Source organism: Salmo salar, chromosome 20 (genome assembly GCF_965601325.2).
Source record: "Salmo salar chromosome 20, fSalSal1, whole genome shotgun sequence".
NCBI classification, from domain to species: Eukaryota; Metazoa; Chordata; class Actinopteri; order Salmoniformes; family Salmonidae; genus Salmo; species Salmo salar.
The window spans coordinates 61807192-61830061 of NC_138310.1; the positions used below are offsets into that span (position 1 = coordinate 61807192).

A 22870-nucleotide genomic window follows, 5' to 3' on the forward strand; every position below is an offset into this window, starting at 1 on the left:
ACAAGACATTTGTGGAGTGGTTGAAAAACGAGTTTTAATTACTCTAACCTAAGTGTATGTAAACTTCCGACTTCAACTGTATATCAGACAATCTCTCGCATCTCCTTCCAGACTGTATACTGTACCACAGCACTATAATAAGGAGTTATTTACTCCATTGACTGACAGCCTCGATAGCAATATCCGTGATGGTCCTGACCTGAACTGAAATGCTAAAGTACAGTATTGACACATGTTGTTCGGTTATTCATTACAGGCAGGTTGAGGATAAGCTGTACAGTACAGTCAGTCAGTCAGTCAGTGAGTGTTTACAAAAGAGACAAATATTTAGTAAAACTCATTTAGAAGCATACATAAGGACAACAGCAGGGATGCTGTGCCATTATGTTTCATCTGATACAAATAGTTGACAAACAATGAGGCTGTTTGTCTTGTAACATTAAGTACCACAGTATATTCCCAGTGTCACAAATGGGAATAAACTAGCTACCTCATAGTGTAGCTGTACTATGACAAAGCCTGCAGCCCTGCTCCTGAATCCTCAACGCAGCCAGGAGAGCAGAAGCTAATCTGAGAGCTCAACATTTCTACATCCTGACTCCTCAGAGAAAGTTGGGGTATGACATCAAAGCAGGAGAGAAAAGGAGGGAGAGAGATAGCAAGAGGGATAGAATGGTGGGAATGAAAGAGAAATATTCAGTTTGTGAGGAAGGGAGAAGGGAAGAGAGACGAGAGAGGTAAGAAGATAATGATAGGGAGGGGGAGGGAGAAGGGAAGAGAGACGAGAAAGGTAAGATAATGATAGGGAGGGGGAGGGAGAAGGGAAGGGAGACGAGAGAGGTAAGAAGATAATGATAGGGAGGGGGAGGGAGTTAGAGAAAGAAGAGAACGAGTGACAGAGTTAAAGAGTCAGGAATAAAGAGAGGGAGAGTAATGCAGCTGTTGTTGGACCTCCCGACCTGCTCCTGGATGATCTGAATAGAGATTAATGAGGTGCGTTAGAAGTAGATTCGATCTTCAACCAGAGAGAGGGTAGAGCTTAACTGTTCAAACGGTATCTCTAGAGAGAGAGACCCCTATGGATATATTACCACAGGGTGTATTCTATAGGATCTCTGGAGTGTCTTGTCATAACACTGTTATATGAAAGACATAACTGATCATGACTGGTAAAGACAAACCAAACCATTACATTGTCATAATGGATGTAATGTGATCAATGGTAATGTCGGACATCTTGAGTAGAGTAACAGTTTCTGATAAGTTTTATTTTGACCCTTTAATTCATCTCACTTGCTAGGCAAAGCGGTGGACTGAAGACAGAACAAAGACAAAGGGACAGAAGTGGGTGGGGGCAGACTCGGACCCTTAACAACCTGGGGATGAGTTGGCTAGGATGCAAGTATGTGTTTGTTTGTTAACGTTTCCATCACAAACACAGCGTGCCTGCCAAATGTTCACAATGCAAAACCCACAGCATGTCTGAACACCTGCAGACATAGAGATCAGTCAAGTGATTGAAAAATCCCATTGAAGCACCATTGGCTACTGTTTAAGGTGAACCAGCTAGTTGAATATACTACCTAAGCTCCCACTCCCCTGGGGGTTGTGTGTGTGTGTGTGCGTGCGTGCGTGCGTGTGTGTGTGTGTGCGTGCGTGTGTGCGTGTGTGTAGCAGAGTCTTCACTTGCTAATGATAGCTCTACCTCCATGTACTCTGTGTACCCTCTTGGTCCCAAGAGAGAGATAATCTTCCCCAGAGTGATGGATGAGTCTGAGGAGTGGTAGAGCAGTGTTCTATTCAGAATCACACCTGTAAGACTTTCAAAGCACATTAGTGAACGTTCACTTCAGGGCAAATTGAAAGTTAATTGAAAACACTATAAATATATTAGCAAAAGTTAGCTCTCCATTCCACCACTCTAATGTTTAGCTTTCCCTGCCCCAATACTGAACTATATCATTAACGACAAGCCTTTCCCTATATCAGTGCTCCGTGACAGCTTATATCTGCACCATAATGCACATCAGCCTATGGATAATAACAGTGTAGGCAGCCATAACAATGGTGGCCTAATCATGGACAACTATTGTCAGAGGAGCTTTTACAGCACCCACCCATATGTTTAGATGCTGAACTCCTGCCAAATCCATACAGACACATGAAGCTAGGCGACCTGCTTTGTTTACACACGTACACGTGCACAGACACGTGCACAGACACACACACACACACACACACACACACACACACACACACACACACACACACACACACACACACACACACACACACACACACACACACACACACACAGACCCTCTTTGTGTACGTTCTTCTCGGTTGACCACTCACTTACAGACAATGTAGCTAAGCGGGTCACCATTGAGGGCACAATGTTCTGAGAATGTGTGTGTGTTCTGGCACTGTCGGGGTGCTTAGTGTGTGTGTTGAATGTACGGTAAAGAGAACACAACCTTGTGGCCCTACACTCCTCAGAGAGAGGCCTGACTATCTGCAAGGCCACGGGGATCAAACTATGATGCTGTGTGGTGACAGTGATGGAGCAACCCTGGCAGAGAGAGAGAGAGAGAGAGAGAGAGAGAGAGAGAGAGAGAGAGAGAGAGAGAGAGAGAGAGAGAGAGAGAGAGAGAGAGAGAGAGAGAGAGAGAGAGGAGTGTGCGTGTTTGTGTGTGGTGGGGCGGAGGAAGGGGGGGGGGGGGGGGGGGGGGGGGCTGAAAGCTAGAACTAGAATCAGAGGGGAAAGACTTGCCAGTCAGATAATGAATCTGTGGGAAATCAGCATGAAACAGCAGTGAAGTACTGTTCAGCAAAATACATTTGGTCTATCCAAAGTGACTTGAGTTGAGAACCTGTTGTTGTTGTTGGTTCTGGTTATTCTATTTACATTATACATTTCTATGATGACCTCTGGGAAGCAGGTCTCTCAGTGCTGAGGGCCCAAGGGAAAGGTTGCCATGGGAGATGGAAGGTTCCAGAGCTGGCAATGCTAAAAAATCTATGTTCCCACGATGCACTTTGTTTCTCATGCACCCAGCTTCTGTTAAAGCTCTCTCTCTCTCCAACAGAGAGACACACATACACTTTAGACTATACATGCAGTGCATTCGGAAAGTATTCCGACCCCTTGACTTTTTCCACATTTTGTCACGTTACAACCTTATTCTAAAATGGATTAGATAACACGCTTACATAAGTATTCAGACTCTTTACTCAGGACTTTGTTGAAGCACCTTTGGCAGCGATTACATCCTAGAGTCTTTATGGGTATGACGCTACAAGCTTGGCACACCGGTATTTGGGGAGTTTCTCCCATTCTTCTCTGCAGATCCTCTCAAGCTCTGTCAGGTTGGATGGGGAGCATCGCTACACTGGTATTTTCAGGTCTCTCCAGAGATGTTCGATTGGGTTCAATTCCGGGCTCTGGCTGGGCCACTCTAGGACAACCAGAGACTTGTCCCGAAGCCACTCCTGCGTTGTCTTGGCTGTGTGCTTAGGGCCGTTGTCCTGTTGGAAGGTGAACCTTAACTCCAGTCTGAGGTCCTGAGCGCTCTAGAGCAGGTTTTCATCAAGGATCCCTCTGTACTTGGCTCCGTTCATCTTTCCCTTGATCTTGTCTAGTCTCAAAGTCCCTGCCGCTGAAAAACATCCCCACAGCATGATGCTGCCACCACCATGCTTCACCGTGGGGATTGTGCCAGGTTTCCTCCAGACGTGACGCTTGGCATTTAGGCCAAAAAGTTAAATCTTGGTTTAAGAGAGAGGGAGAACCTTCCAGAAGGACAACAATCTCTGCAGCACTCCACCAATCAGGCCTTTATGGTAGAGTGGCCAGATGGAAGCCACTCCTCAGTAAAAGGCACATGACAGGCCGTGTGGAGTTTACCAAAAGGCACCTAAGGGACTTTTGGAACCGCCGAGTCTCTTCCTAGAGCTGGCTGCCGGCCAAACTGAGCAATCAGGGGAGAAGGGCATTGATCAGGGAGGTGACTAAGAACCCAATGGTCAATCTGATAGAGCTCTAGAGTTCCTCTGTGGAGATGGGAGAACCTTCCAGAAGGACAACCATCTCTGCAGCACTCCACCAATCAGGCCTTTATGGTAGAGTGGCCAGACAGAAGACACTCCTTAGTAAAAGACATGACGGCGTGCTTGGAGTTTGCCAAAATGCACATGAAGACTCTCAGACCATGAGAAGCAAGATTCTCTGGTCTTATGAAACCAAGACTGAACTCTTTGGAGAAAAAAAGCATCACATCTGGAGGAAACCTGGCATCATCCCTACGGTGAAGCATGGTGGTGGCAGCATCATGCTGTGGGGATGTTTTTCAGTGGATTGTCAGGGTTGAGGAAAAGATGAATGGAGCAAAGTACAGAGAGATCCTTAATGAACACCTGTTCCAGAGCACTCAGGACCTCAGACTGGGGCAAAGGTTCACCTTCCAACCGGACAATGACCCTAAGCACACAGCCAAGACAGCCAAGACAGTCTGTGGATGTCCTTGAGTGGCCCAGCCAGAGCCCGGACTTGAACCCGATCGAACATCTCTGGAGAGACCTAAAAATAGCTGTGCAGCAACGCTCCCCATCCAACCTGACAGAGCTTGAGAGGATCTTGAGAGGATTGAGAGGATCTGCCAGGAGGAATAGAAACTCCCCAAATACAGGTGTGCCAAGCTTGTAGCGTCATACCCAAGAAGACTCAAGGATGTAATCGCTGCCAAATGTGCTTTAACAAAGTACTGAGTAAAGGGTCTAAATAATTATGTTAATGTGTGTTATAGTGTGGACACTATATAAATAATTACATGGTTATTATTGGCATTGACCGTGACCTTTCCCCTTTGATGATGTCATCACTAAGAGTGAGTTCTGTGCAATGTGATTCTACCACCGGTTGAGTGGGCTATATAGTTCTGCTATATTTGTACCGTTTGTACCTGGCTGTACACCTTTTAGTTATTGGGTTGAAAGTAAAGGAAAGTAATATAGAAATGCGTGTGGGCATTCCTTGTCAAGTTACTACACCTTTTTGGCAACGAGGATAAAACTTTATCAACTTGTACAGGGCGAGGTGCTAGCTAGCTAAGAAACAGTGGAGGTAGTCAGTTAGCTAGCTAGCTTAATGAGCGATGGAGAGCAGGTGCCGCTGGACGGAAACGCCAACGGGACAATCAGCAGCAAGTGAAAATCGCTAACGAGGATCAAGGACAAGTTGCCGTTATAATGGCAATGTTTGGGACTATCACTGAGTTTGTGGAAGAGAACGAGGACTGGACGGAATATGTGGAAAGGTTGGGCCACTTTTTCTTGGCAAATGGAATCACAGATGAGGCTAAACAGCGCTCTATTCTCTTGAGTGTGTGTGGGGCTAAAACCTACAAGCTAATGAGGAATTTGGCTACACCACGGAGACCGGGAGAAATTCCTTTTGGGGATCTAGTTGCTCTCGTTCAGACTCACCACAATCCAACGCCTTCAGTGATTGTCCAGAGGTTCAAGTTTAACTGCCATGTTCGGAAACCAGGTCAGTCTGTTGCTAACTTTGTTGCTGAATTACGTGAACTCTCTGAACATTGTGAGTTTGGGGCTATGTTAGAGGACATGCTCCGTGACAGATTAGTCTGTGGCATTAATGAGGACAGCATACAGCGCCGGTTGCTGGGGGAAGCAACACTGACTTTCAAGAGAGCATTGGAACTATCTCAAGTGATGGAGATGGCCGCTAGTAATGTGAAAAATATTCAAAAGGCCAACAGTGAAAGTTGTGCAGTGCATCAGGTGACAAAAGAGGTGGCAGGAAAAAGGGGAAAAGCAGTGGAATGTTTCAGATGTGGAGGGACACATTCTGGTAACAACTGTTCATGGAGACTGTCTGTTACAATTGCAACAAAAAGGGACATTTAGCAAAAAAATGCAGGGGTCCTAGGAGCAAGCCAGAGGGTGGGCGGACTGGGCTGGGCAAGTTCACAGCACCAAAGCCTCAGTCAGCAGCGCACCACCTAGAGAGCACAGAGGAGGAGGAAGAGCATTGTTCCTACAACATGTTTAATGTGAGGGAGCCGCACGCAGAGCCTATCTATGCTACAGTGGAGGTAGATGGAAAGCAGATGAGGATGGAGGTTGACACGGGGGCCTCTGCCTCTGTCATAAGTGAGGAGACCTACAAACAAAAATGGGGCTCAAGACTTCAGGTTTCTGCCCTCACACCGGCAGGGATCAGACTGCGTACGTACACCGGGGAGACCATACCATTGCTGGGGGCTCTAGAGGTGGATATTGCATACAACAGCCAGGAAGCAAGAGCACGGCTCTTGATGGTGAAAGGGAATGGGCCTAGTTTACAAGGGCGTGACTGGCTAAACAAAATACAACTGAACTGGGGTGAGATAAAACACACCCGAGTGACTGAGGATGTCATTCAAAAGTACCCAGAGGGCACACTGCAGGGCACTGCAGTTAAGCTGTTCGTGGATCCTCAGGCCGAGCCTCGCTTTTTCAAGCCCAGGACAGTGCCTTACGCCATGAAAAAGAAAGTGGAAGATGAGTTGGAGCGGCTGCAGGAAGCAAACGTCATTACTCCCATTCAGTTCTCCCGCTGGGCAGCTCCTATCGTTCCCGTTCTGAAAAGTGACGGCACGGTGCGTATATGTGGGGACTACAAACTCACCATCAACAGGGCCTCTAAGCTAGACGCTTACCCGCTGCCGCGGGTGGAGGACTTGTTCGCGACACTGGCAGGAGGCAAGATGTTCTCAAAGCTTGACATGAGTCACGCCTACCAACAGCTCCTCCTGGACGAGGACTCAAAAGAGTATGTCACAGTGAACACGCACAAAGGCTTGTTCAGGTACAACCGCTTTGTTTTCGGAGTGGCGTCCAGCCCAGCCATTTTCCAGAGGACAATGGACAATCTGCTGCAGGGGATCCCTCATGTAGCAGTGTACCTGGATGACATCCTGGTTACAGGGGAGACGGAGGAGGAGCACCTCCACCATCTGGACCAGGTGTTAAAGAGATTCTCTGAGGCAGGGCTGCGCCTGAAGCATAGCAAGTGCACATTCCAAGCACAGAGTGTGACATACCTAGGTCACAAGATCACAGAGCAGGGTCTGTGTCCTGTGGAGGACAAAGTCAGGGCAATCAAGGATGCTCCAAACCCCAAGAATGGGTCAGAGCTCAGGTCGTTCCTGGGCATGGTGAACTACTATGGTAAGTTCCTCCCTGAGCTGTCAAGAGTGTTGGCTCCACTTTATCAGCTGCTCCACAAAGACTGTAAATGGAAGTGGGGGCCAGCACAAGAGAAAGCTTTCAAGGAAGTGAAAGCACTACTACAATCAGCACAACTTCTGGTTCATTTTGACCAAGACAAAGAGATCATCCTGTCATGTAACGCCTCACCCTATGGCGTCGGGGCAGTACTCTCTCATCAGATGGAGGACGGGTCAGAGAGACCCATTAGATTCACATCACGTATGCTGACGAGTGCTGAGAAGGGTTATTCACAGTTAGACAAGGAAGGTCTGGCCATAGTCTTTGCTGTGAAACGCTTCCATCAGTACCTCTACGGTCGTCATTTCACCATATGCACTGACCACAAACCACTGATGAGCCTTTTTAGTGAATCAAGATGCATTCCGCCCATGGCTTCAGCAAGGTTACAGCGCTGGGCCCTGACACTGTCAGCTTACCAGTACACGATAGTGTATAGAGCGGGGAAGGACAATGCAAACGCAGACGCGCTCAGCCATCTCCCGCTACCAGAGATGCCTGCCACAACTGTGGTGCCTCCCGAGACAATTTTCCTAATGGAGAGATTGTCAAACTCACCTGTGAATGCCAAACAGATCAAACAGTGGACAGACCGGGATCCTATCCTGTCCCAAGTGAAAAGATTCCTGATGCAGGGTTGGACTCCTGTCATAGAGGATGATGGACTAAGACCTTATGCAAAGCGCAAAACTGAGCTGAGTGTGCAGGATGGTTGCATACTCTGGGGGTCCAGAGTGGTTGTTCCACCCCCTGGCCGTGCACAAGTCATGGATGAGGTCCATGAGGCTCACCCGGGTGCCTCCCGGATGAAAAGTTTAGCCAGATCTTACATCTGGTGGCCTAACATGGATCAGGAGGTAGAAGACAAAGTTAAATCATGTTCTGAGTGCCCGATCAACCAGAGGATGGCGCCGCCCGCGCCCCTACATCTGTGGGAGTGGCCTGACCGCCCATGGTCCAGGCTGCACATAGACTTTGCAGGCCCTTTCATGGGTCACATGTTCCTTGTCATGGTGGACGCACACTCCAAGTGGCTGGAGGCGCACATCATGAGCAACATCACAGCGACCACAACCATCGAAAAGCTTCGGCAGGTGTTTGCAACCCATGGTCTGCCTGACTCTCTGGTGTCCGACAACGCAACAACATTTACCTGTGACTTGTTCCAAGAATTCATGCGGAGAAACGGGATCCGCCATGTCCGCAGCGCCCCGTTTCACCCGGCCTCAAACGGCTTAGCGGAGCGGGCTGTGCAGACACGAAAGGATGACTGGGGGAACCATCACAACTAAGCTCTCTCGGTTCTTGTTCCAGTACCGCATCACGCCACAAACAACAACAGGACAGGCTCCAGCGGTGATGTTAATGGGCAGAAAGCCAAAAGCTCACCTGGATCTACTGCGTCCGAACATCAGAGCACGAGTGGAATGGAAGCAGGAGAAACAAAAAGAGAGACATGACCACCACGCGAGGGAGAGACAGTTAAAACCCAATGACACTGTCTACATCCGCAACTTCACAAGCAGCCAACGCTGGTTGCCAGGTATCATTCTGAGTCAGAGTGGTCCCATCTCCTTTGTGGTCAAACTGACTGATGGGCGAGTCATGCGCAGACACCAGGACCATCTCCGCCTGCGCTATGACAAAGACAAGACCATCTTTTCAGACGGAACAGCTGTGGGTGGTAGTATACAAGTTGAAACCCCACAGGAAACAGCATCTGAGGAACAAGGGCATTCAGTGGTTCCAGCAGAGGGTGATGGACATTCTCTCACAAACACCCAACGCGCTCCTGTGCCCTCAGACCCAGGTCCACTGGGACACGCCTTACCTGTGTCTCGTAGCACACCAGGAGTACTGCGCAGATCACAGCGTAGTCACAAGCCTCCTGAAAGACTAACTCTGTAGTTGAGACTGAGAGACTCGTGGTGTTAGTGTTTGTTTGGAGCAGCAGACCTAGTTGAAAAGAAATAAAGACTGTCATTTTTTGTTGTTGTTTGTTTACATTTACAGTAACACCAGCAGAAGTTCTACAGTGTGGTGTAGTAAAGAAAAGAAAACACTGATGTGGTTTACTTGTTAACCTTATGTTTTCCTTACGGGGGGGATTTAAATTGAGGGGGGAGAAGTGTTATAGTGTGGACACTATAGAAATAATTACATGGTTATTATTGGCATTGACCGTGACCTTTCCCCTTTGATGATGTCATCACTAAGAGTGCGTGTGGGCATTCCTTGTCAAGTTATTTCACGTTTGTACCTGGCTGTACACCTTTTAGTTATTGGGTTGAAAGAAAAGGAAAGTAATATAGAAATGCGTGTGGGCATTCCTTGTGATTTTTATTTTTATTTTATTTTTGTGAAAAAAAATGTTTTTGCTTTGTCATTATGAGGTGTTGTGTGTAGATTGATGAGAACATGTGATCAATTTTAGAATAAGGCTGCACTGTATTTGAAGAATAACTGCCTCCTTGGAAATGTTTTAGGTGATGTTCTTTTGAGCATTACTGTCTTATTTAACACTCACAGACATTCGAGATACCCCTATTAACGACCTACTAAGCTCCACTGGCCAGAACATTCTGTGCTCTACAGTGTATCCACTCTCCTCTTGAATATTTTAGAGGAATCCTCTGGTGTGAAACTGAGGAATGTGAAATACAGACATTACACTCAGTCATCATGGTTTCTACTCCCCTCTACCTCAACCAAAACACAGCATTGTATTAGCCTATACTGTATGTGCTTATGCTGTAACCAACTCTTCTATCATTGCCGACGTTTCCCCCCACTCCTTCAACCCACACAGACATAATTGTTTACCTCCGTTCCTGATGGCTTGTCTTTCAGTTTACTATCCCTCTCTCCCACTCTTCCTCTCTCACTCCCTCTCCCTTTCCTTTTTTGTAATATTTTATTTAACTTTTGGGGGGGCAATAAACAAAAACGTACATAGAGAAAAATAAAAGACAACTTAACATTTACATATACATTTCAACAAACATGAATTACATCACACTTGCTCAGACCCACATGTTCCCACTATACACACACCCAATGTTAACATTTTTAGCAACAAAAAAATATAACAAAAACAATTTGGGGGGCTTTGCCTGTTTTGCATGTTATTTTGGCATTAATATGTGTCACATATCAGTTTGCAAACAATGTACAAAATATATATCATTGAGTTAAAGCCGCGTACAAACATGGACTCTTTTTTTGTTTTCTTGAGTAAGGCAGTTCCAAAATGCAGGTGTTTCAGCCTAGCCATGCGGTCAATGAAAAATGATTTGTGCCACGCTCAAAATAACTGTTAACTCAGAACTGCGAAAACTTGACTTCAATGAGTTCAAGACAACTGGGAAGTTGGGAATAAACGAGCTCCGACTGGGAAAATAAGTATTGAACGGTCATCCAACTTGGAATTATAAATCCGGCCTCTTTCTAGAGCTACGACCTGAAGATCAATGATGTCATCATGATACAACCTTGTTTTTTTCTGAGTTCCCAGTTGTTTTGACAGCACCATAAATCCAGAGAATGCCAGACTTTGATGACAAAATTTGCCCACGAAGAACCGCTCCACCACCTTCTTGTTCAAGTGAGCGCAGCACAATAAGGGGAGTCCAAAAATGTATTGTATGCTGCTGCATAAATTATGTAATATGCCAGGGAGAAATGTATACTGTGACTAAGAAAGTAATACTAAGTGTACGTTTTTTAGTAAGATGTTAGTAGCCCATGTGCCTCACCCTAATAATTTGGTCTATTTATCCCTCTTAATTTCACCTACTGTTCTGACTTGGTGTTGCACACGTAGCCTGTAACTTGTTTAAGAGAAATGTAATAATCAAATATTGTAAGAGCTTTCATTGACTGCTTATACAGTATGCCCCCTATATTTATACTACGGTTCTGACTTGGTGTACAGGGAGAACACTGTAAGATGGCCCATGTTCTGAATTCTGTCACTGTACATTTCAAAAGTGTTAAACAAATAGTTATATTGACTACGTCCGTCCTAGCTTGCTCATTAAGGTCTTAATCTAAATTACGGATTGCCTCTTATCCGCTTGTCGTCCCCTTATGGCATAGTTTGTACATCTCAATTGTCATTAGAAACTACATTTGTTTAAGCAAGTCAGCCATATCAGCTATGTTTTTTTTTAAAGGCAGTAAATGAGGCTGAATGAACTGGTTCGCTGCCAGACAAGGCTCTGCTGATAGCCAGGTGTAGCAGTGGTAAGATGTTGGGACTGCTGTCGGGACTCTGCTGTTGGGACAGCTGTATGTAGGCCCTAACAGTTTGTGGGCACCGTTTGTCACCGTTATAGTGTAATTCATGTATTGTTTAGTGTAGTGGCTTTGCTGGCATACATCCCACTTTCAATTTTTTTTGCCCCACCAAGAATTATATGCTAAAATAGACACTGGATATGAGTATTACCCATATCATTGGAATTATATACTTCTCATATGTCCCGCTACAAAATATGTTGTGTTATGACCTCTTGGAGATCATCTAGGTTCTCTGGTTCTTCCATGGAGGCTGGGTCAGTGACAGAACCTGTTGTAAGAAGCGTCAGGCAGTCATGCTATGTATGTAGACGGTATGCACAAAACCTGTTACAACATGGACACACTAGCATGTACTCTATGCTAGTTCAGTGGCTTATTTCTGAGTGCAAACTACAATATGTGAACCTTGCATCTAGAGCTGTAATTGTTCCTGTCTTGCTTTCGCCAGCCAGGGGATAGACAAATCTATCCCAAGAGCTTTAGTGAGTTCTCAAAATAAAGTGAATCACAACAGTGAATGACAGGAAGGAAGTTAGAGAAAAAAGGCATCCTTGGTGCTCTTAACAGTCTCTCCACTGGAAAGAATAGACCCGCACAAGCCCATTCTACAGACACACAACGCCATAGACAACATCCATCCCACTATAAAGAAAAACAAAAATCCATGGCCACCATTTTTTACAGCAAAAATAATTTAACATTGAAATTTCCCCAGAAACGTTTTTTTTCAGTAAATAATGAGGTTTCCTCAGGAACTTTATTTCGTTGAACCTGTTTAACCTGGTTTGAACTGGATGGAGAGAATGAGCCTCGGAACCTTGAGGCTAAAGAGGAAAGACATAGCTTCTCTTTCCTAAATGCCCTTTTCTGTCAAAGCACTCTCATTCTATCCGCCACTATGCCATGCTTCACTAGAGAAATCCCAGTGGTAGACTGTATTTTTTATTTTAACCCTATCCCAAACCTTAACCCTTAACTTAACCATTCGGAATGAATGCCTAAACGTAAGCCTAGACTCAATCAGATCAAGCGTTAACCATGGATAGCAGAACCCGCATAGCGGCTCCAACGCCGTTCCACCTCCGACACTGCCAAAACACCCGCTATGCAGATGTCAGCTAAAGCAGACCTGATTGAATAGAGCCCTTCAAGTTTTAACCCTATCCAAGACCTTAACTTCAAAATGTGATGTCTGGAGAAACAGAACGATGCTGAGCAGGAGGAGTCAACCCAGGGTGTTAAAAACATTTGATCTCAGTGAGTATAACCTAGATAAATAAAGGTTCATGAAAATGGGAAAGGAATCATGTCTCCTGTCTAAAGCATTTTCACACATGGTTTTACAGAATATCCAAGGTCTGAATGGGGTGGTTGCACACGGTGTGTGTGACGCACTGGTGGTTCGTGCTGCTTCGTCGCTACTTGCCTCAGTGATCACCACTTCCTGGGACATCACAAACAGACACGCACGCACACGCACACACACAGATTCTGCCCTCTAGGAAATACTGCTACAGTATGAGGGTGCACCATATGACTCTCAGTTGAACCTGGTACATGAATATACAGAACTATACAGAACTATATGCATTCAGACAGCTGCTCTCATTCGGGGGTTTGTTTAACTTAACAATAAAGGGTGGACTCCATGGAAAGATGTAGACACACGCACACAAACACAACACACATCATCCGGTGTAGTTTCAGCCGATCTTAATTTAAGTCCACACAGACAGTTCCTATAAGTCCCGAGACCAGACAACAACAACAACAGTGTTCCTGCACAGAAGCGACTGAACTTCTCCAATGGGCACAGGGCTTCCAGTCGGATACCAAATCTATCCATCTCTCTGGCTTTCTGCCACCACTGCTCTCCCGTCATCGTAAAGATTGACTACTGAAAAGGAGATCTATAAATAAAGGTCTGTAGAAGAGCCCCCCAGGTGTGTGTGTGTGTGTGTGTGTGTGTGTGTGTGTGTGTGTGTGTGTGTGTGTGTGTGTGTGTGTGTGTGTGTGTGTGTGTGTGTGTGTGTGTGTGTTTGTTTGTTCTGCTGTCACTCCTGAAGCAGTGGGAACACAGCAACCCTGACAACGTGACTCCAACACCATTTACATACTGGTTTATACTTTATGGTTCATCAAATTCATACACAGACTTGCACACAGAAAGACCGGCACACACACAAACATGCACACACGAGCACACGCGCACACACACACAATAAGCCAATAGTTATCCTTAATAATTTCACAGTCACACACCTCCACATGTGAACAACGCTGCTGCCCACCATGGTACACCATCAGCACAACACCTCTGCCGATCCATCTGCCTTTGTCTACCTTTAAATGCCAGCCTGGCACCCACCACCAACCCCTGCTGTGTCAGACTCCATTTCACTTGTATATGTTAGGTTGGCATGGGAATATGAGGCTCATCAAGATCAGGTTATCTGGTTCACAATGTTCCTAGCTACGTAAACAACTGAGACTGAGACCCAGCTACTGAACATATACTGAGAAATCGGAGGCAAGGACAACAAATTCTGATTTTTCAGAATGCACCAAATTGATGATGTTATGGTTTGTTTTTGAATTGCAACATTGGAGGAAAGAACATGGGGATAATGAGAATGACGTGAGCCAGCCAACTAGCCAGGCAATGACATCATCAGGAATAATGGTGATGATGAGACCAGAAAGTATCTCTGGTTGTTTTGTTCCTGTTAGTCTATTTTCCAGGATCACTGTGATGATGTGGAGAGGAGTCAGTATGTGATTGGAACCATAGAATTAGGAATTAGAATACTAATTTAATAGGTAAGTAATTTCATAGGATCTCTATGATTGGAACATTCAAGATTATCAGCAGAGGCCATTGTGACATCGAGCACAGAGCACCCTGAACGCAAGCAGACACACACTGGGTAATGGAATTGGAATTGAGCAGCTCTCAATGTTCATATGACTCACCCAAGGGCAAGAACTGGCAGTGTGGAGGGAAGGAAGGCGAGGGCTGGAGAAAGGGAGAGAAAGAGAAAGTGACACAGTGAAAAAAAGAGAGAGATTAAGAGAAATAGAGACAGAAAAGGGAGAGATGAAGAGATAGAAAGAAACAGATATAGGAGAAAGGGGGACACAGAGAATGTGAAAGGACAGAAAAAGAAAGAAATACAGCCTTATTTGGACTAGCAAGTCCTCGGTTGAGGTCAGGATAGCGAGCCCAAAAATGTCCCATGTATCCTCTCTTGTTTATAAGCAGTGAGAAGAGTCAGGATACTTGAATGTTATGAATAATGACAAGGTCCAGGCCACATTTTATTACTCTGTTTTATTCAAATATACTGGCTTCCAGGGTTCAAACATTTCAAATAGTTTAGCTTGGCTTGATTGAGCTTGCCTGGAGCAATGGAACCAATAGAGTGGTCACAAATGTGAAAACTCCACCCCTTTGCCACTCCAGGCAGGCTAAAGCAAATACAAATAGTATTTGATCTCAGGTCTGTTGGTCCCGACACTAATGTCCTAATAAATAGTACAAAGACTGCATGTCACTTGATCCACACACTACCATTAATGAATGATTTAAAAACACTGTGTTGTCCAGGAAACAGACACTCTTTGGGTCTTGTTTTTGTGGTCAAAGCGCCAGCTGTATTCTTGGAGTCTAGTAGCAGCCTAACCTGGCGTGAAATTAAGATAAACTGGACGCTGAAATAAGATGGATAACATTTGTCAAACTAACTGGAAAGGGAATAGTGTCACTAATAATTTCTCTAATTAATTTGTGTACACATAGCATTGATGAAAGCATTGATTCACACAAGACGAATCCCAGTTTAATGACAAACATAATAGAGCTGTTTTTCATTAGGTTTCTATCTGCCAGTGAATACGCAAGGAAAAGCTGATGGTCACGGAAAATAAATTGAAAAAGGAAAACAGAATGACATTAATTAAATGACGTGTTTTGGTTATGAACTCCAGAGTTAGCACAAATAAAATGGAAAATTAAAGGAAGAAGAGACTATCATCACAGAGGTAGACCTGTTCTGTTCCAATCATATTCCCTCTGAATTCCCTCTTTTACAGAGGCTATATATCCTGTTCAATCCATCACCCAATGCCACGCGAACGGTTCTAAATGGACTGATGTTCTCTCTAATGTCTTGGAGAGAAGGCTGGCTGGCTGGCAAGCTCAACTTTCCAAAAATAGCTAATGAATTCAGCCCTCTAGCCTCTGAGGGAATAAGTAAAACTGTACCAAGAGGCTGTGTGTGTGAGACAGCGAGAGAAAGGTGGGGGGATGTAGAGAGAGAGATGGGGAAGATATCATAGATACAGAATAGACAAGAATCGAAATCCTATAATGATTACATGACTCATCGTCATTCATGCTGCAGCAAATCAATGTTTGGTATATGAGGTTTTATTGATTTGTTGAGAGCTGAAGTGAAGTCCAGACAGAGATCATCCTTACATTGATAGCCACAAAACCTGTCATCTATTGATTGCCAGAGAATCTGTCCCAATTGGCCCACCATAACATATCACACACACCCTGTTGACACCACAACTGAAAAGAACTCACTTGATACATGATGATTGTAGAACATCTACATAACCATCACATGATAATCAACTTTATATTCATAGACCTTTGTTCCCTGTTCAGTTCTGGGAACAACACTAGAAGTTTTTACAATGGTCACTGCTGTTTTGCGTGTGGAAAATGACACCCAGAGTGGTGTTAGAACCACTTAGGCAGGTGATAATATTCAGAGCATGGCATCAAACCACACTCCCAGAGGATTATAGGCGTGTTGGTGATGGGCGCCAGATGAAAACTTTCTGGTTGTCAGAGTTCCAGACACACTGCTGACATTATTAAATCATATTAATTGGCCAACATACTGAATCAACGACCCGATTAACTATAGTTCCTTTCGGGCATACATGAGTGCACACATGCAAATAATATTAACACTCTCACACACACACCCTATCCTTTCCCACTTCAGTAAGCAGCCATGTAGCGTGACGTCTCTCTCACTGCAGCCAGCCTAAAAGCCTATCCAAGGTTCTGGCTTGGTCCAAAATGTCAGCCTGTTCCCTTTATTGCTAGGGAATAGGGTTGGGAGACATTTCAGATTTGACCTCTGTTTCACTCAAACATAGAACAAGATATTGGACATGACAATGATATCATAGATACGTATCTATTAAGATACCTTAATAGAACATTTCTCAAGTAAAAGTGAGTCACCCTGGCATGGTTCCACCTGTCACCAGAGGGCGGCAGAGACCGTCCTAGAGACATTGACGGCACTCAGGTGTGTCCTATTTACTCATTATGATTTCCCTGTTAAAAGAGGTGTGTTTTCTGTTGTCCTTTGCTGAAGCTTGAATTATGTGCTGTGTGCATTTGTCTCCTGGGGGAGTTTTCGAGACTAGTGTTTGTTTTTTTTGCCCAGTGTTACTGTGATCCTTCTGTTACCATGTCTCAGTAAAGTATTATGTTTATCCTTAACCGCTGATTCCTCGTCTGGTCTCTTCTCTCTCTTTCTTGTCACAACAAGCTTCAGCTCACAACATGGACCCAGCAGAGATCACCCAGATCAAGAATGTTGTAACACACCAAGGAGCGCTGCTGGGGCGGCAGCAAAAACAACTCTTCCAGATAATAGAAACCCTCCGGGCACTTACCGACTCCCTCCAACCACAGTCCAAACCCCACCCAAGAGGAACCAATGCCCAAGTCTCATCACACAGTGCTACAGGAGTCGCCGTAGGTCCTCCAGGGAACCTGCACCGGAATCCCAAGATCCCAGGCCCCGAGCGGTGTGACGGCCACCCGGGAGGATGCAAGGGTTTCCTCACCCAGTTCTCTCTGGTGTTCGAGCTACAGCCCTCCTCGTTCCACACCAATCGGGCCATGATCACCTATATAATCTCTCTATTCTCGGGGAAGGCCCTGATGTGGGAAACGGCGGTGTGGGAACAGCAGCTACCATCCTGCAGCTCCATATTAGCCTTCACTGCCGAGCTGCAACGAGTCTTCAACCACCCATTAGGCGGATGAGAAGCGGCCAGCCGACTGTTCAACATCCCCCAAGGGGCCAGACCAGTGGCTGACTTTGCCATTGAGTTCCATACCCTCGCCGCCAAGAGTGGGTGGAATACGGAGGCAATGGTCACCGCTTTCCACCAGGGGTTGTCCAACTCCATCAAGGATGAACTGGCCTCTCGGTAACTGGGAGTGGACCTCGAGTCTCTGATAACGCTGGCAATCAGGAATGAAAACCACCTTTGAGAATGCGTGAGACAGCACTTTTTTGACACATCACAATTTCCTGAGCACCCCAAGCCCCCCGAACCCAGCATTGAGGAGCTCATGCAGCTGAGACGCACACGTCTGAGCCCAGATGAGCGTGACAGGTGCATGCACGAAGGCTGCTGCCTCTACTGCGGAGGTCTCAGCCATCTCCGAGCTACATGCCCAGAGCTGATGGGAAATGCCAGGGCTCACCAGGACAAGGGGAGACCCTGACAAGCTGTGCAGTTACCTCCCGGATACCCAGTCATCGTCTGTCACTACATGCAACCCTCCACTGGGACAACCATCAGCACCAGATTCAACCCTTCATGGACTCCGGGGTCGCAGAGAACTTCATTGATCAAGACTTCGCCAGAGAAATACAAATCCCCTGAGTGAAATGTCCCATCCCTCTGCAGATTCAAGACCTCGATGGATGCCTTATTTGCTCCGGCTAGGTGGAATATCAGACCAAGCCTATTCCACTACAGGTTGGGGTGAATCACTCAGACTCGTAGTTTTCTTTTGATCACGGCTCCCGAGAACCCCTTAATCCTAGGGTACCCCTGGCTAGCGTTACATAACCAACTACTCTCCTGGTCCACAGGACACCTTCTAGACTCGGGTAAGAACTGCCAGACTAAATGTCTAAGACCCCCACCTAGAGCCTCGCCGCATCCCCCTGCATCCATGGAAGACCAAGACTTCTCCACTCTCCCTCCTGAATACTTCGACCTCCGGGAGGCCGTCAGTAAGAGTCAAGCCACCACCCTCCATCCTTATCGTCCATACGACTACGTCATATAACTCCTATCCGGCTCCACCCCTCGCCGGGGCTGTCTTTACTCCCTCTCGATCCCTGAAGCTGCAGTCATGGACAATTACATCCGGGAGTCGCTGGAGGCAGGTTTCATTCGCACCTCAACATCCCCAGCTGGAGCAGGTTTCTTCTTCGTGGGAAAGAAGTATGGAGGTCTGTGTCCCTACATCAACTACCGAGGGCTAAACAGGATCACGATTAAGAACCGTTACCCCTACCCCTGATGTCCACCGCCTTGGATCTAGCCCAGGGGGCCCAATTCTTCACCAAACTGGACCTCTGCAACGCTTACAATCTGGTGAGAATCAGGGAAGGAGATGAATGGAAAATTGCCTTTAACACCCCGAGTGTATTTAGTCATGCCATTCAGATTATCGAACTCACTGGCAGTCAATGACACTCTTAGTGATATGTTGAATCGGTTCATCTTTGTTTACCTCAACGACATCCTGATCTTCTCCAAGACCTTCTGGAACACATCCTGTGTGACCGCCAAGTCCTGAGATGCCTCCTGCAGAGTCAACTCTACGTCAAGATTGAAAAGTGAGTTCCATGTATCCCAAGTCTCTTTCCTGGGCCACGTTATCTCTACTGCTCGCATCCAAATGGACCCTGTTAAGGTTAGGGTGGTCACTGACTGGACCCATCCCGCTGCACTCAAACAAGTCCAGCAGTTCCTCGGATTTACGAATTTTTACAGGTTTTTTACACTGATCTTTTGTGAGGTGGCATTGCCTCTCAAGGCCCTAACCCGCAAGTCCCAGACCCATTTTGGCTGGACCCCTGAGGCAGGACATTCATGGAGCTCAAGGGACGTTTCAGCTCCGGACCCATCCTCATTCATCCTGATCCTACTCGTCCCTCGTGGGAGAGGTGAGAACGCCTCGGACACTGGCGCAGGGGCGGTCCTTTCACAGTGGAACGAGGGGGACAAGAGAATGCACAAGTGCCTTTCTTTCCAAGCAATTTTTGCCAGCAGATCGCAACTACGATGTAGGCAATCGGGAGCTCTTGGCAGTCAAGTGGGCCCTTGAGGGGTGGAGACACTGGTTAGAGGGGGCACCTCATCCTTTCATTATCTGGATGTACCATAAGAACTTGGTCTCCATTCAAGAAGCCAGAAGGTTGAACGCTCGTCAGGCTAGGTGTGCTCTGTTTTTTTTCAACAGGTTCTACTTCACTCTAGCCAATCAACCCAGGATACAAGAATCAGAAAGCAGATGCCCTGTCCCGCCAACACGATGTCTCTAACGAGGAGAGGGACTCCGAGCCCATCATCCCCAGCTCCCGCATTGTGGCCCTTGTGTTATGGAGTACAGAGACCATGGTATGACAAGCCCAGACCCGAGAACCTGACCCCGGCAGGGGTCCCACTAACTTTATGTTCGGCGATCAGCCTGTTCTCGAGTGCTACAATCGGGACACTCCTCTAAATTAACTGGGCATCCAGGGGTTAATCGGACATTGGAGTTCCTGAGGAACAAATTCTGGTGGCCCAACATGATTGAGGATGTGAAATCCTTTGTTGCGGCTTGTTCCACCTGTGCCCAAAGCAAGCCCTCACGACAGCGACCGGCTGGGTTGCTCCAACCTCTGCCCATCCCCATCCCCAGCCGGCCCTGGTCCCACCTGTCCATAGACTTTATCACAGGGTTACCTACATCCCAAGGGCTTACCATTATCTTGGAGGTCGTTGATCGGTTCTCCAAGGCAGCCCATTTAATTGCCTTACCCAAGTTGCCCTCAGTCGAAGGAGACCGCTGATCTCATGATTACCCATGTCTTTCAACTACACAGACTTTGCCAGGACATTGTCTTGGATCGTGGGCCCCAGTTCGTCACACGGTATTGGAATCCCTTCTGCTCCCTGTTGGGGGCGTTGGTGAGTCTCTCCTCGGGGTTCCACCCACAGTCGAATGGGCAAACGGAGCAGGCCAACCATGAGCCAGAGAAGTTCCTACGCTGTTTCGTCTCCACCCAGGCCAGCAACTGGAGCAAGTCGTCCCGTCCCCGTCCCCCCCATTTCCTGAACAAGAAGCCGAAGTGGGGGTGCCATCAACCGAGGCGCTCATTCGACGATGTCACCGCACCTGGATCAGAGCGCAATCCTCCTTGCTCCGCTCATCTGCCCGACACCAACACCAGGCAAACCGGCACCTAAGGCCTCTTCAGCTCCTCCGACCGAGTCTATGAGTGTGGCTGTCCACCCGTGATTTTCCCTTAAAGGTGGACTCATGGAAGCTCGCTGCCCGCTACATAGGACCATTCAAGATCCTGAGTCGCATCAACCCGGTCACCTATCGTCTCCAGCTTCCCAGGTCTATGAGGGTTTGTCCATCCTTCCATGTCTCCCGTCTCCCGTTGGTAAGGACCAGTCCCTTCTCTCCCCCCACACCTGCCCCTCCGCCCCCTCGACTTGTCGATGGTCGCCCAGCCTGCACTGTCAGGTGGCCCCGAGGAGTGGTCTGTTTTGGCTCGTCGGGTCCAAGGCCCCCTGCAGTACCTGGAGGGCTACGGCCCGAGGAGTGGGCGTGGATGCCAGCCCGGGACATCCTGGATCCGAGACTCATTGGGTACTTCAACCAACTACACGGTGGTCACCCTGGCCCCCTTGGCTGGAGCCGCTCCTACTGTCATGGTTCCACCTGTCACCAGAGGGCGGCAGAGACCGTCATAGAGACATTAACGACACTTAGGTGTGTCCTATATACTCATTATGATTTCCCTGTTAAAAGAGGTGTGTTTTCTGTTGTCCTTTCCTGAAGCTTGTTACTGAGAAAAGGTAACGGAAGTATCACAGTGAAGTATTATGTTTATCCTTAACCGCTGATTCCTCGTCTGGTCTCTTCTCTGCAGCTGGGTCCAACCTCACCATGTCATACACCCATTAAAATACTACTTGAGTAAAAGTCTAAAAGTTTGTTTTTAAATATAATTAAATATCAAAAGTAAAAGTATAAATCATTTCAAATTCCATATATTAAGCAAACCAGATTGCTACCCAGGGGCACATTCCAACACTCAAACACTCCATAATTTACAAACAAAGCATTTGTGTTTAATGAATCCGCCAGATCAGAGGCAATAGGGAAGACCAGGGATGTTCTCTTGATACGTGAGTGAATTTGACAATTTTCCTGTCCTGCTAAGCATTCAAAATGTAATGAGAACTTTTGGGTTTCGGGGCAAATTTATGGTGTAATAAGTACATTTTCTTCAAGAATGTAGTGAAGTGAAAGTTGTCAAAAATATAAATAGTAAAGTACAGAACTTCAAACTACTTTAAAGTATTTTTACTTAAGTACTTTACACCACTGATCGTTGTCCTAAACATAATTGTGTAATACTCTCTCCAACTCTTCATGTTAGATCTACAACCACAGCACATGGATGAGTGAATGAGCACTGAAAAGATGCCTGTAGCAAAAGTGACTAAATGGACTGTAGCTGATTGTGGTGTCTAGCAAATGGACTACTGTAAAAGCCCTATTAGCCAGAGGCAATGGCCCAGACATCCTGACTATGTTCCGAGAAATACACCATAAGTGCATCCGCATTAGCAAGATAAACAGGTAGTATACGGAGGTTCTCTTCTTATGCTGACTATGAGTGCAAACTAAGCATGAGGCTTAGAGATAGGCCACCTCATTTCAGCCAGGGCTCTAAAGGGGATGACCTTTGTTTTTGACAAGAAAGGATGAGATTGGACTACCTGGGATTTCCCAGGGGTTTCCTAGTTGGTATAGACAGTTTCACATTTGTTCCCAAGATTGGGTCCCAGCTTTTAGGGATTGCTGAGCCCAGGGAGGGAATGGGGAGGGACAGAAGACCGAGGCAAGCAGCAGGGTGAATATGTTTTTACTATCTAGATGACTACACTGGCACACTCAGTCCCATACTGTGGTTCTTGGTTTCTGGAATGGCTGGCTGGCAGTGTCGGATTCTGAACTGAGGAACTATGTATTCTCTCTCACCACTTCACATATAAATACCTAGAAAGAAATGCTTTGAGTTTATTCACTCACACTCAGCTCAGCACTAGGTATCCTGTGGGAATTGAATAGTAATGGAGAAAGAGGAGGGTTGGGCTGAGTGTACCTTACTTACCCAAGCCTTGTTTATTAGCTCTGGGTACCCCT

General features: G+C 46.5%; 1 protein-coding gene across 1 annotated transcript; it reads left to right on the forward strand.

Moving 5' to 3' along the window:
* The first annotated feature begins 5247 nt into the window (after window positions 1-5247).
* Window positions 5248-5928, forward strand: LOC145862378 (uncharacterized). The gene has a single exon (XM_082966102.1). It carries the CDS (start codon window positions 5248-5250, stop codon window positions 5926-5928), a length of 681 nt encoding a protein of 226 aa, XP_082822228.1.
* Window positions 5929-22870: the final 16942 nt, after the last annotated feature.